Genomic DNA, 14,424 nt, shown 5'->3' on the forward strand with positions numbered 1-14,424 from the left:
TGAGTCAAACACAGTTGCTTATGTATACGTCAGTATAGTTGATACAGCCAAATATTTTAAGAAAAGGAAAAGAAAAAGAAAAAACAAATAAATAAATAGATGAGTAATAATATATAATAATAACAAGATCTATGTATATGTACATATACATGCACATACATATTCACTTATATGTATGTAAATATGAGCCTATATTTAAACACTAATACCTTTACTTATAAATATAGTCCTACCTCTAAGCAGTTGCCTATGCATTCACCAATTGACCCAGTTTGTACAAGTCAACTTTAGTAAAGAACAAAGTTAAGGTACTTTTTTGGCATTGCGTACTTCTTGGATGTGTTTCTGTTTACAAAGTCTAAAAATGGAAACCACTTCTCTACAAAATTTCCCCCTATTTTGGGGTTGTCCCCCACAATGAGTTGAGAGGCAATCTTATCTTGTATTATAAGTTCCCATACCTTCTGAAACCAGAGAGTTATTGATGGTATTTTGGTATTCTTCCAAAGTTTTGCAAGTAGTAGTTTACCTGCTAAAAGCAAGAGTGAAATAAGTTCTGATTTTAACTTGGAATAGGCCGTTTTTGGCCACAAATTAAGAAGGACAAATTCAGGGGTATGAGGAATGGTTTCCTTTACGATTGCTTCAATTTTGGTAATTAAAATGCTCCAGAATTTCTGCACCTTTTGACACGACCACCAGCAATGAAGGAAGGAGCCAGAGGTCCCACAGCCTTTCCAACAAAGGGAGCTGATGTTTTTTTGTGCATGGCTTAGCATTTGTGGGGTTAGATACCATCTCGAGATTATTTTATATTGTTGCAGTTTAAAATTAGTACATCTAGCTTTGCATAGAGATGATGTCCAGATTGTATTCCACTGTTCCTCAGTCAGTTGTATTTTGCAATCCTTAGCCCACGCATTCTGCTGTGATGTGGGATGCGTCCAATTTTTTTGATTTAATAAAAAGTACACTTTTGCAATTACACCTCTCATTGTTGCATTTTCCTCGTGTATTAATTTCTCAAAGGCATTCAACTGGCTAATGGGTTGCATCACTGGGATCACTTTATTTAGGGTATCATGTAATTGATGGTACTCATACCAAGGGATTTTAATTTTGAATTTAGTTTCAAGCTGAGTACGTGTATATAATTTACCTTTGGCACTAATATCTGAGATTCTAATAATTTTTTCTTTCCTCCAAATTTGGAAGTTTTCTTTGGGCATGCCCGGTGGGAACCAGGGTTGCCCCAAGAAAGTCATAATCGGGGTCGATGGTTGAATCACTAAAGATCTATACTTGTCCCAGAGTTGTAATGTATAGCGTAGGAAGGGATTAGCTAATTCAGTCTTTTTCCTGTCCGTCTCACTAATCCACACAAACTCATTGAGATGAACAGGCAAAACACTTGCTGTCTCTATTTGCAGCCAGGGCAAGTCACAGCTTTTCTTGGTATATATTAGAATATTCCGCAGCTGGGCCGCTAGGTGATACTTCTCTAGACCTCCTTTAGCACTAGGTTTAGCAAGTAGATGATATGCTATTCTTGGCTTTTTATTTTGCCACAGAAACAGGGAAAAACTTTTTTGCCACATTTTCATCTCACCTCTTGGAATGTCCATAGGAATGTTTTGAAATAAGAAGAGAAATTTGGGCAACACAAAGGCTTTTAATAAATCAATTCTCTCCAGTAGGTTGAGTTGAAGTTTTGACCAGGACAGTAGATCTGTTTTAACCTTTTTAAATAGTTGCCCAAAATTTGCTCTAATCAAATTAGGTAGGTCTATAGGAATTTGTATCCCCAGATGTCGCCAGGTTTTATCTACCCATTTAAAGGGGAAAGTAAGCATAATGTCATGACGCACCTCAGAAGGGACACAAATTGGGAAAATTTCTGATTTAGATACGTTGATTGCAAGGCCAGAGAATTTTCCAAAGGTTGCTATTACCTGCATTAATTTAGTTAATGATTTAAATGGATTGCTTAAATATATGACCGCGTCATCTGCAAACAGACTAATTTTGTGGGTTTTCCCAGCAACTTTTATTCCTTCAATTTCGGGGTCTATCCGCACCAGGTGAGCTAAGGGCTCAAGTGAAAGAGCAAACAGGATTGGGGATAAGGGACACCCCTGACGCGTGCCTCTAGATAAAGTGATTGCTCCAGCTCTGAAGTTGTTAATACTTATTTGTGTTTTCGGTTGATTGTAAATGGCTGCTATTGAGTTTAAAATTTTTTTACCAAAACCCATTTGCTCCAACACCGCTTTCAAATAGTTAATTTCCAATCTATCGAAGGCCTTCTCTGCGTCTAACGAAGCGATAAGAGAAGTTGTTTGTGATGATTTGCCGAGATGAATAAGATTGAGTGTTCTTCTAATGTTGTCAGAAATAGACCGGCCAGGGATGAATCCTGTCTGATCCGGATGAACATATGAACTAACAATTTTGTTTAGTCTGCGGGCCAACACGGTGGAAAAAAATTTAAAATCATGATTCAGGAGTGAGATTGGGCGAAAGGATTTGGGATCTTGTTTGTCCCTTCCTTCTTTGTGAATAACTATCATTTTTGAGTCTTTCCAAGTCTCAGGTATAATGCCTTCTGTCATTGCCAAATTGCATGTTTTCGTTAAAGGGGGCAGCAAACTGGAACTAAATTTTTTATAAAATTCGATAGGAAACCCATCGTTACCTACCGCCTTGTTATTTTTGATTGAGGAGAGCGCTTCGCGAACTTCTATTTCTGAAATTGGTCTATCCATGAACTCAGCATCGTTAGTTGACAGTTTCTGGTCGAATTTCATGTCTCTCAAATATTTTTTAAAGTCCAAATCTGTATCGATAGCTGTTCTATACAGGGAAGAGTAGTAGTCTTGGAAAACTTTAGTGATTTCTTGAGGTGTGACATGCAAAGTGCCTTGGGGCAATCTAATAGAGTGGATCTGGGAGTTAGCCCTATTCTGTTGGAGTCTAAATTTTAGCAACCTCAGGGATTTTGCAGTTTTGGTAATGTATTGTTGTTTCAAATATAACAGGTTTTTTTGGATGTCTGAGGTTTCAATTAGTTCTAATTTATTTCTTTCCATAGTTAATTTTTTAAGAGTTTTTTTCCCTCCAAATTTTTTATGTTTTGTTTCCAACTCAGTGATTTTAGATTTAAGTTCCAAGATGTCTTTATTTCTATTTCTGTGGCAAGCTGCAGCCAAAGAGATAAGGTTGCCTCTAGCTACTGCCTTAAAGGCATCCCATACTACATGCTGTGCAATGCCACAGCTGTCATTAAATTGAAAGTATTCTTGTATCTGCTTGTCTACCCTGTCACAAATGCTGTCTTTCGTTAAAAGAAGTTTATTCAGAGTCCAGGTCTGACCTTTATTGTCTAGCTCTTGCATCATAAATTCAGCCGATACCCATGAGTGGTCTGAAATAGTCCTAGAGCCGATTTTAACATCATGGATGCAGGCTAGGAGAGTTGGGGAAGTTAAAATATAGTCGATCCTGGAGTATGAGTTGTGCACATGTGAGAAATAGGTGAAATCTCGCACTTTTTGGTTTAGTGCTCTCCAGGTGTCTATTAGATTTAAAGATTGCAAAAGACTGTTTAAGCCTGTCTCTTTTGTGTGTCTAGGTTTAAGCTTCTTACCCCCTGACCTATCGAGATTCAGATCTGCAATACAGTTGAGGTAACCTCCAACAATGAGTTCACCATGCTTGAAATCCATTAGCTCAGAGAAGGTCTCCTTCAAAAAAGATAATTGGCCGCTGTTGGGTGTGTAAACAGAAACAATCGTTATAGGTTTACCGTTCAAAGTACCTTTAACAAATATATATCGTCCTTTAGGGTCTGACTTAGTACCATGCAAATTAAAGGCAGTATCTTTAGAGAATAGGATTGCCACTCCCCTTGCCTTAGATGAACCTGGCGCATGATAGATCTGGTTGAACCATTTAGAGCGCAACCCAAAAGGGGATTGTTTTCTCACATGAGTTTCCTGCAGGCAAACCACATGCGGGCGCTGCTTTGCTAGAAAGTTAGAAATACGAGAGCGTTTAATTGGATGTTTAAAACCTCTGCAGTTCCAGGTTAAAAATTTCAGGCTTTTAGACATTATAGGCATCGAGCGCGAGATTTAGTGCACTTCACAGAGAGTCTTAATCTGCTGTTCCACTAATGCAAACTGGATCAATCCCAGTATGGATTGCTGTGTTTTACTGCAACCTGCACTAACTAACAAAAAGAATTTTTTTATAAAAAACAATAAATAAGGAAAGGAAACTAAAAATAAAAATAAAAATAAAAAGGGAGCACCAACACACCCACCAATAAAGAATAAACAAATATATTCTACTCACTAACACCCAATCCTTGGGTGAAGTTTCACAGCTTCCCAGTAACTAGGGAGCTAGGGAAAAAACTTATCTGAAACTATTCTCTCCCTACCAGGAGGGCAAAAGCTACAATCAAAGCACAAACACTCTAACATCCCTCCCCCTTCCCCATTTGTTTTAGCATTAAAAACTCCAACATTTGGTCTTATATAGATCTCAACTTTAGAAACTATAAAGAGATAACCTGTACCTTAACATGAATGCTTTACACATCTAGTTGCTATGTAATTATCAAAGGCAAGTTCCTTGTTGCAAGTTGTAGAAATAAAAGCTAGTTGCCAAGAAATTTATTTATTCCCCCTTTTTTTTTTTCTTTCTTTTTTTTTTTTTGCCTTACTATGATGTCTCATTAAAAATGATACAACCTAATATGTGGCAATCCCTATTAAATTCTGAGCATAAACGCGACTGATTACCCAGAGTATCGTTAAATTAACAGCATTGGGATCTTACAAAAGGGTTTGGTTTTTTATTTATTTTTTTATTTATTTATTTAAGATTTGTATCCCGCCCTTCCCACAAGTGGCTCAGGGCGGCTTCCAATAGTAGATCCAACAAAATTACAATAGTTAAACATATAAAGGGATCCGTATTTAAAACAGATAAAACAGATAAAACAGATAAAACCTTAGTTATTAATACACATTAATAAATATTGCAACTGTATATAAAAGAAATCCAGCAAGTTACATTAAAATTCTCAAGCTAGTTATAGGCTAGCCGGAAGAGGGTCGTCTTACAGGCCCTGCGGAACTGAACAAGGTCCCGCAGGGCCCTCACCTCTTCCGGCAGCTGATTCCACCATGTAGGGGCCATAACAGAGAAAGCCCTTTCTCTGGTGGACTTCAAGCGGGCTTCCTTCGGCCCAGGGATGGTAAGGAGATTTTGTGTTCCCGACCTCAGTACTCTCTGGGGAACGTGCGGGGAAAGACGGTCCTTCAGGTAGACAGGTCCCAAGCCATATAGGGCTTTAAAGGTGATAACCAGCACCTTGTACCGGACTCGGTATATTACTGGAAGCCAGTGCAGGGTCCGAAGACCCGGCTGAATGTGTTCCCGCTTTGGGAGACCTAATAACAGCCGGGCCGCGGCATTCTGCACCAGCTGCAATTTCCGAGTTCGGGACAGGGGCAGCCCCATGTAGAGGGCATTACAGTAGTCTAACCTCGAGGTGACCGTGGCATGGATCACTGTTGCTAGGTCGTCGCGCTCCAAAAAGGGGGCCAACTGCCTTGCCCGCCTAAGATGAAAAAACGCGGACTTGGCAGCGGCTGCTATCTGAGCCTCCATCTTTAGGGAAGGCTCCAACAGCACCCCCAAGCTCCTGACCCTGTCCGCCGCTATCAGCGGCGCACCGTCAAAGGCTGGTAGGGGGATTCCCCCTTCCGGACCACGGCGACCCAAGCAAAGGACCTCTGTCTTCGCAGGATTAAGCTTCAGCCCGCTCAGTCTGAGCCATTCAGCCACGGCATATAATGCCCGGTCTAGATTTTCCGGGACGCAGGTCGGCTGGCCGTCCATCAATAGATAGAGCTGGGTGTCATCAGCATACTGATGACACCCTAGCCCGTACCTTCGGGCAATCTGGGCAAGAGGTCGCATATAGATGTTAAATAACATCGGGGAGAGAACCGCCCCTTGGGGCACACCACAGTCAAGTGTGCACCTCCGGGACAGCTCCCCCCCAACTGCGACCCTTTGTCCCCGACCTTCAAGGAAAGAGGAAAGCCACTGTAAGGCCAACCCCTGAATCCCTGCGTCGGCGAGGCGACCCTTCAGTAGCCGATGGTCGACCGTGTCGAACGCCGCCGACAGGTCCAGCAACATCAGCACCGCCGAGCCGCCCCGATCCAGATGCCGTTGAAGGTCATCCATTAGGGCGACCAGCACCGTCTCTCAAATATAAATTCATTAGGTTGTTATTATTATTCAAATTTGCATAAATTTCGTTTAAAAAAGTAAGCTTATAAATTTTTCTATGGAGCTAATGAGAGAAAACACAATAAATGCTAAGAGTCAGAATTTCATTAGTTCGAAAGAAATAGATATTATAAGTAGTTCTGTAGTAATATAAGCGTGCCTATGAGTACATTTCCCTAGCAACCAGTTTTTCTGTTAAGACTTGTAAAGCAGAGTTCTATAGGTTAACAGTTTCATAACAGATTCATAACGGTTCCTCAAAGGTGAAAGCCCAACGGGGCTGCTGGGACTAGTTAATTTTTTGTTAACTAAAATGGAGCTAAAATGGAGCTTATGTACAGTTATGAAGATTTAAACCACATCTTCAGGTGGCAAGTTGTTTTCAGAAGTTTTGAAGTTTCTTCGTAGCTCTTTTTCCTCTTCCTCTGTGTATTTGATGGCAAGAGCATTCAACGCTGTAATTCCTGATTGCGCATCATGGATCTTGTAAAAGGCGCCATTTTTAAACAGCAAGAGATCCGAGGTCGGGCTCCATCTGAATCTTAGATTGCTCTCATGAAGCTTGCTTGAAACGATCTTTAATTTCCTTCTTTTTTCAAGCGTTTCTGGCGAGAGATCAAGCAGGAGTAGGATTTTCTTCCCCTTGTGCGTGGCACCATCTATTTGTCTTGATTTTTGTAGTACAAGGTCTTTCAGTCGAGAGTTAGTAAATTGAACTAATATGTCCCTGGTAAAATTACGGCGTTGCGAGGAAATGGCGCCCAATCTTTGAACTTTAGTTATGCTAGCAGCCACGTTGTCAGGCAGGGAAAATGTCTCCCGCAGCCAGTCTGCCACAAAAAGCAATAGGTCTTTCTTCTCCTCAGCTCCCTCCTCAAAGCCGTGGAGCTTAATATTTAAGGCACGCCATTTATTTTCTAAGATTGCCAGTCTGTTTTGTAGTTTGTTTTCGTTCTCTTTTAAGATGGTAACTTCCCTTTTTAGAGACAAGCCCAGCTCCGCTGAGCGTTCGGCTGTATTCGCTGTTGCATTGAGGTCTTCTGATAGCTCGCTAATCTTTTCTTTCAGAGGCTTAATATGTTCTATAATGGCCTCATTAAAATACTTGTGAATGTCCATTTTTAATAGCTTTAAGTCCTTTTTGTTAAGTGGTCTTTCTGCTTCGCTGTCTGAATGGGAAGCGTCAGCAGGCTTAGGAGAAGTCGGACTGGGCGCCATGTTTAGGCTGTCTGGGGAGCGCGAGATCGGGCCACCCACCTTTAGCGCGTTTTCTGGCGAGAAGAATGCCGATACCAAGGTTTTCTTTGTAGAGTCTTGCTTCTTCTTACTTCGGACGGCTTTCCCTTTTGTTTTTGTAGACATCAGAGTTTATTCTGTTGATTTTTGAAGAGTTTGGGGAAGGAGGCGACCGGAGCTAGCTTAAATTGCGTCTGCCATTGTATCGCGACGCTCCGCCCCCCCAACCGTTGTTGTTTTTAAAAGAAATGACTCTGGCTACCTATAATGAGGCTTTTAAATCCTAGGGCATTATCAATACTTTCCTAAAATATCTTCACTTAGGTACATAATATTTTTTTGGTGTAGTCCTTCAGTAGTACTGCCAGAGGGTTTTTTTGCCTTGTTGCAATTTCTGCAGGTACTTAGTGGCATCATTGTAGTAGCTGCATCACTGTGACTCAAAGACAGACTACTTTTGCTGCAATTCATATAGTATTCAAGAATAAGTGACCTAGATATAAATTAAGCTGGACACAAGTGTTTTTCTTTACAAACTTTACCTGGGTCTTGTAAATTAAACACAGATATACCTATTCTGTATTCTTGGTGCTGTATTGGGGTGGTGGTGGTAAAGTAGTAGGGCAATCTGCTGTGGAGACATCCCTGAAATTGTGAGAATCATTTTCTGATCTCACTGAAAAGAAATAGTTTATCTTGTCTCATTACCCACTGCTTCAGTGTCTAAAATGGTTTCATTGAGCCACATAGTGGGATTTAGTACAAGTTAGAACCTTGGAAGAGAGACTAGAAGACTATCCTTACACAGAAACCAGCAGGATAGCAAGACCATAACAGAAGTGTACTGTTTTACTGACTGCTAAAGCATTTGCTATTGTTTGCACCCCTACTGAACCTGTGCTGAATTGCTCTGCTGAAGGCACATGGTTGCCTTAGTTCCTCTGTTGTTCTGCAGTGGCTTCACTTAAAACACACACACATAACCCAAACTAGTGAAGGCATCACAAACTATGTATACAGTCTCTGCCATTTTGCTGAATGTTGTGATCTCCTAGACAGTCGGCTTGGTGATCATCTTGTCTGAGAGATCTTATGTGAAACAGTCTCCCTCCTCCTTTTTCTGAGTTCTGACTTCAGGTGCTCTCCTTCGTCAATTATTTGTGCTAGGCACTACTATTATTTACGATGACCACTGCAACCTTAGCCCTCAAGCCTGATGGATAAACTGAGCAAACGGCAGCAAGACCATAAAACAATTTGAAGATTGTTGTCATAAAACTAGTGTGATCGGTTTGTTCATTGTGTTGTTCCTTTCCATATTGTCAGAATCTGTGACAGCAGAGGTTTTGAAGGGTTTCCATTTGAATACATGCCTAGGCCGTGTTTACCTAGATCATACAAGAAATCTTCAAGTCAAGAACTGGATACTCCATAGGCATCCATGGTTTTCACTTCACATTCATTCTCTTAATAGACATTTGTGCATGCCTGAATCTATGGTTTTTTCTACATTTACAGGAGTTGCAGGATCCTCTTGCATATTGTTCAACACTGCACATGTATTCATCCAATGAATTCCAGTCTGTTCCTATCAGTTTGCTCTATTTTCAGAGGGTCATAGCATACACTAGCTGTGTATAGTTGGAATTGTCAGTTTTGAGCCATCTGCTGATTCAGGTGCCGTTGGAGATGGCAGCACAAGCAGATGCTTGCCTGGTTATGTAGTCTGAGGCAGGAAGAGAGCATTCTGTATTGATAAAAATTTCAGTAATTGCTTGGTGGCAACTTTGCAGCAGTTGCAGCATTGTGACTTGGCAGAGACAGACTGTTCAGTTTTGCAATAAATTATCTAGGATATTCAGGAGTAACCTAAGCCTAGATCAGGGGTGTCAAACATGTAGTCCAGAGGCGAAATCAGGCCCCCAGAGGGTTCTTATCAGACCCCCGAGCCACTGGCTCTTGTCTCCTTCTGCCTCTCTCTTGCTTCCTTCTGCATCTCAACTTGCTTTGCAAGGCTTGCTCAATTGCACAGGAGCTACAGAGCAAAACCTTGATTTCTCCATTGGTTGAGGCTCTTCCACTGCTGGTCCCCTGGGGAGGGAGGGGAAGAGCCAGAGCTTCCTTTGCCCAGTTCCCTGGATCCCATGGGAGAAATACAAAGTAAGCACTTTTAAGACCAACATGTGCTAATGTTTTAAGCATGTTTTATTTTAAGATTTTTTTAAAAAATCTTTAAGCGTGTTTGTCAGCGTCCTTTAAAAAGTTTATATCTCTGCTACCTAATCTTAAATATGTACACACATTGTCCGACCTGACATGGCCTGCCCCAGCCCAACAAGGTCTCATTTATGTCAGATCTGGCCCTCATAACAAATGAGTTAGACTCCCCTGGCCTAGATCATAAGTGCGTTTTGTTAGGCATTCTAACCTGTGATCTTTTAGTTGCATTCTTAGTAATTATTGTGTACTTAAGTACAGAAGTGCCAGTTATTGTAACAGCATTTTTGCTTTTTAAAAAATGTTGAATGGGCAAGTAATAGAGTACTTTCTTAAAACCATTCAAATATGACTGCAGGGAAACAGTTTTTCTTTGCTAGGGCCAGAGCTATTGTGGGAAGAGTTTGCAAAATATTAGAACTGATGCAGTTTGCTTGTTCACGTTGTGTAGGGAAGAGTTCTTTTTTGCTGGAAAGAGGGTTCTGGAAACTAACAATCTGGTGTAAAAGGTCCTGTGTCAGATTAAAAGTTAAAGGTTCTGTGTCAGATTGTATTATTCGTCTGCCTTTCCAAATGAACCAAGTTTCAGAAATAGGTCCAGTTTCTATTGAAGGATGTTACTCCTGACATAACTGTAAACACTGCCTTATTTCTGTACTGGGCCAAAATGATTCGTCAAGACAAGGAACAGTTTTGTTGTCCCATTTAACTGTGATCTTATGTAAATGTACTTTAATCCTGATGTCCAGTATTTTAACCTATTTTCTGTTTTTCAACCCATTGTTCTTTTAACCTGTTTTTACATGCCATTAAAGGTTGATTGATTGATTGATTGATTGATTGATTGATTGATTGATTGATTCAGAAATAGGGATACAACATTTATTTAGTGAATAACTGTAATTAATTTTTGTGATGCTACCAAATTATAATTCCATCACAGAACATGGCTGTAAATTTTTGCAGGAAAGGTAGATCTTGTCATTTAGGGAAACTGGCTACCATGCTGAAGAAATACATAGCTTTTTGGTAAGGGAAAATTACAATGAGATCCTTGTAGTGGAAAGTGACAGAGAAAACATAAAGATACTTACTTGGACAAACTAACAACCCCAGCAAATAAGGAAGAAAAGGAAAAGGAAAAAGGAATGACGGTTGAAATCCTGAAAATAACTTGGTATTGTAAATAAGCCTGGCTTAAGGAATTTGGCTTTTGATCAGTGCATGTATAGGCTACCATTCTTTTTTTTTATTATTATGCTGTGAGCTGCCCTGAGCCCATTTGTAGCATAGGGCAGGATATTAAGTGATACGATGATTATAATCATGACGACAATGATATCTGGTCTTCATATGTCCTGATTTTGTGGTTTCTAACTTTGTTGTTTTTGGTTTTATCTTAGGGGGAGAAGAACAATGGTTTTGATGTCCTTTATCATAATATGAAACATGGGCATGTATCTACAAAAGAACTATCAGATTTTATAAGAGAAAGGTGAGCATTAGCTCATTATTGTGGCATATATATTTAAACATTTGAGGATTTGGGGTTTGCTGGTTATGTCCCAAAACTTTTTACGTTACTGTACGTTAACTCCATAGATGCTCCATAGATACTACCTTATTTTACTGCATTATAGTTTGTCTTAGTGAACTGTGTTGGCTTTAGTTTAAAAGACATGTCACAAGTGGAATAGTCTTTGAAATGTTTGTTTTCATTGTTTGTATAGCATTTTTATTTTTACCAATATAAACTTTGTTTTAGAAAAATTGTCATTACTGCTAGATTTACTAGGTCAGAGTTTTTGTATGCCATTTGCTCTTTTTTGCTATGTTGTTGACCATCGCTCTAACACTGACTTAAATTGCAAACCCTGGTTCTGTACAGCCATGTAAAATGTTTTTTGTTAACAAAAAAGCATACAGGAGCAAAGTGGATAAAAGTTAATGACTGAGGGAAATTTTTAAAACTAAAACCCATCTATGTGTAGAGAACCTTCAACACAGTTATCCTTAAATTTTCAAGACTCCATGAAATCCTCTAGTAGGCAAGCATACAATAAATGCTTTAAGACCAAAAATTTCCAGCACTTGCTAGTTTCTCAGAGACTAATTTTAAATTGGGCATATCGGATAAAAATGTGCTCATATTCTTTGACACAGCTCATAGAACTATAGCTTGTTTAGTGTGGAATGCAGCAGCATAAAGAGTTGGATGCTACAGCAAGAAAGCAGCACTAAATGGAAATCTTGATTTTTGGTTAGTCAACCTGGTTTTCATAACATGGACAGCCATGTTGCATTCCACTCTTTGTCAGCTATATTAATATTCTTGTTTCATCCTTTTTACTGATTGACACATACTGGTCAGCTTTTGCTACCACTCTGTTTCTAATGTGATGAGTAAGATTCTCTGTCAGTTTTCTCCTTTTCTAAATAAATGAAACTGGTGTTTATTATAAATACCAGGCAGGTTCCAAAAGATGATGATGACCCCTTCGCCTTTCTCACTTGCAATACCTTATTATCTTTCCAGTGGTGAACCCTTGTTTTCCTTGATTTTAGTTCCTGAATCCTGACCTGTTTATATTTTACTGGACAATATATGCATCCACAGAGCTTGTTGACTCTCGCTATATTGTTGTAACTAGTATATGTGATGCAAAACTAGGGATCTTCTTTCTGACATCTCTGCAGGACACCAACTGTGCTAAAGCGGCACTTTCAACTTTTACAGCATTTGAAGACATATGCAAATATTTGTTTTAGCTTATTGTTTGTACTAAAATTTATGAAAATTCATTTAACTACTTAGTTATTTTTAGATATAAATGTACTCATCCAGACCAAGCTATTTGCTTCCATAGTTACAAAGAAGAATTTGAAGGAAGACAAAATCTTATAAAGGATTTTGTAGGCAAGTCTAGACTAGTAATGATTAATAAAATACCAGAAGTGTTAGAAATTCTTTCCATCACAGCAGGCTCTTTGGAATTATTTATGAAAGTGTTAGATTTATTGTTGGTCATCAACACTTTGCGGGGGCGGCGGGAGGTAGCACCCAAGTGTATGACATTTCAATTTTATATGTATAGCAGTAAAAGGATTATCTTGTTGCCTATGCAGTATCATAACTTTATTTATTTGACAGAAATATACACCTGTTGTCACAGCTTCCCTCTTAAAGTATGTAATGCTGCCACTTGGAATTTAATTCCAAACACTTCATTTAATGTTCACCACTGAATTGCTCTAAGGCTTTTTTGTTGAGCTATGTGGCTCTGAGGATGAGACTCTTATGTTTTAAAATCATAGGACTCCAGGTTAATATAAAACAAAATAAAACTTTATTTGTACAATAAGTTATGACTTGACAGCAAAAAAAAAAATTCCTTTTGCACTCTTCTTTCTGAATCACTCTTTGGCAATTAATATTTTCCTATTGAAATGAGAGAATCCTGTGTGACCGGAGTCATCACTGTGACTTGGGCCTAATAGGAGTTCCAAGCCCACATCAGTGCCTTCAAGTTCTGTGTGGTCCATAAAGTACTACACGCTATTCTTCTGCTTTCAGAGGATAAGATAGTACTGGCAGTCACCGATAACCTGATTTTGTATAAACAAAGGGGAACAGTAGGATCCTGAATATGGTCATCCATGGCTACTTATTTTTTGTATAGAATGTATCACACATTGGTCCGTCCTGGTTGACATATTATAGTAACCAGAAACCAGGTTATGATAGTAGTCTGACAGAATTATTGAGCAGTCTTGTCTTTACGCTTTGGGGCCATTCTATGTCCTAGAGTGCCAGTTCACTTTTCCCAAGGTTGAGATAGATTTGTCCTGGTGTTTCCAATACCATGCCTAGCAGCATGGATGATCTTGCCTACCAGGGACTCTCAGTGGAACTCAAATCCTGGTCAGTTCTTGAGTATTTGAAAATCCTTGATTAAATTGTCCTCTAGAGCTTCCAGTACTATGAATTAATCCACTTTCTGCAACTTTATTCTGGTGGAACAGCTTGTAAATTACTTGTTTTCCTTATTTGGTACATTTGGAGCATTGCCATGGCTGTGACTAGGTTTCCTCCTTGTAACTTCATGCAGCAGCCATTTCAGTCTTCACTCACCATGCATGTGTTGTCCCAAAACAGTTCTTGAGAGATGCCTTGGTTTTCAGTTATTTATTTACAAAACATATCCTATCTTTCTGTCCTCATAAGGGCTACAAATGCAACTAATAGTGTAAAATGTAAAAGATTACATTATAAAACCATTAACCCTCTTCCCAAACATACATCATTTAAACAACTTTAAAAGACTTAAAATAACAAAACAGAAAAACATTGGTTGGGAAGGAGAGATCATTGAGGGAATGTCAAATGAAATAAGTCTTCACTCACCAGTAGTTAGGATAGTTCAGTGGATAGGGAACTGGTTGGAGAACCACACTCAAAGAGTAGTTGTCAATGGCATTTCATCTGAATGGAGGGATGTGTCCAGTGGGCTGCCACAAGGCTCAGTTCTGGACCCAATACTTTTCAATATTTTTATCAGTGATCTGGATAAGTGTGTGGAGGGACTACTCATTAAATTTGCAGATGATGCCAAATTGGGAGGAGCAGCAAACACACCAAAAGATAGAGATAGAATTGCA

General features: G+C 39.4%; 1 protein-coding gene across 1 annotated transcript in view; it reads left to right on the forward strand.

The window, feature by feature from the left end:
* Positions 1-14,424, forward strand: part of LOC132569580 (F-BAR domain only protein 2) — a 129,774-nt gene that overhangs the window by 19,193 nt on the left and 96,157 nt on the right. Inside the window, exon 2 of the mRNA XM_060235796.1 lies at positions 11,169-11,260. Coding sequence (XP_060091779.1) covers positions 11,169-11,260 — 92 coding nt within the window. The remainder of the gene's footprint in view (positions 1-11,168; positions 11,261-14,424) is intronic.

This window comes from Heteronotia binoei, chromosome 4 (assembly GCF_032191835.1).
Source record: "Heteronotia binoei isolate CCM8104 ecotype False Entrance Well chromosome 4, APGP_CSIRO_Hbin_v1, whole genome shotgun sequence".
Classification (NCBI taxonomy): Eukaryota; Metazoa; Chordata; class Lepidosauria; order Squamata; family Gekkonidae; genus Heteronotia; species Heteronotia binoei.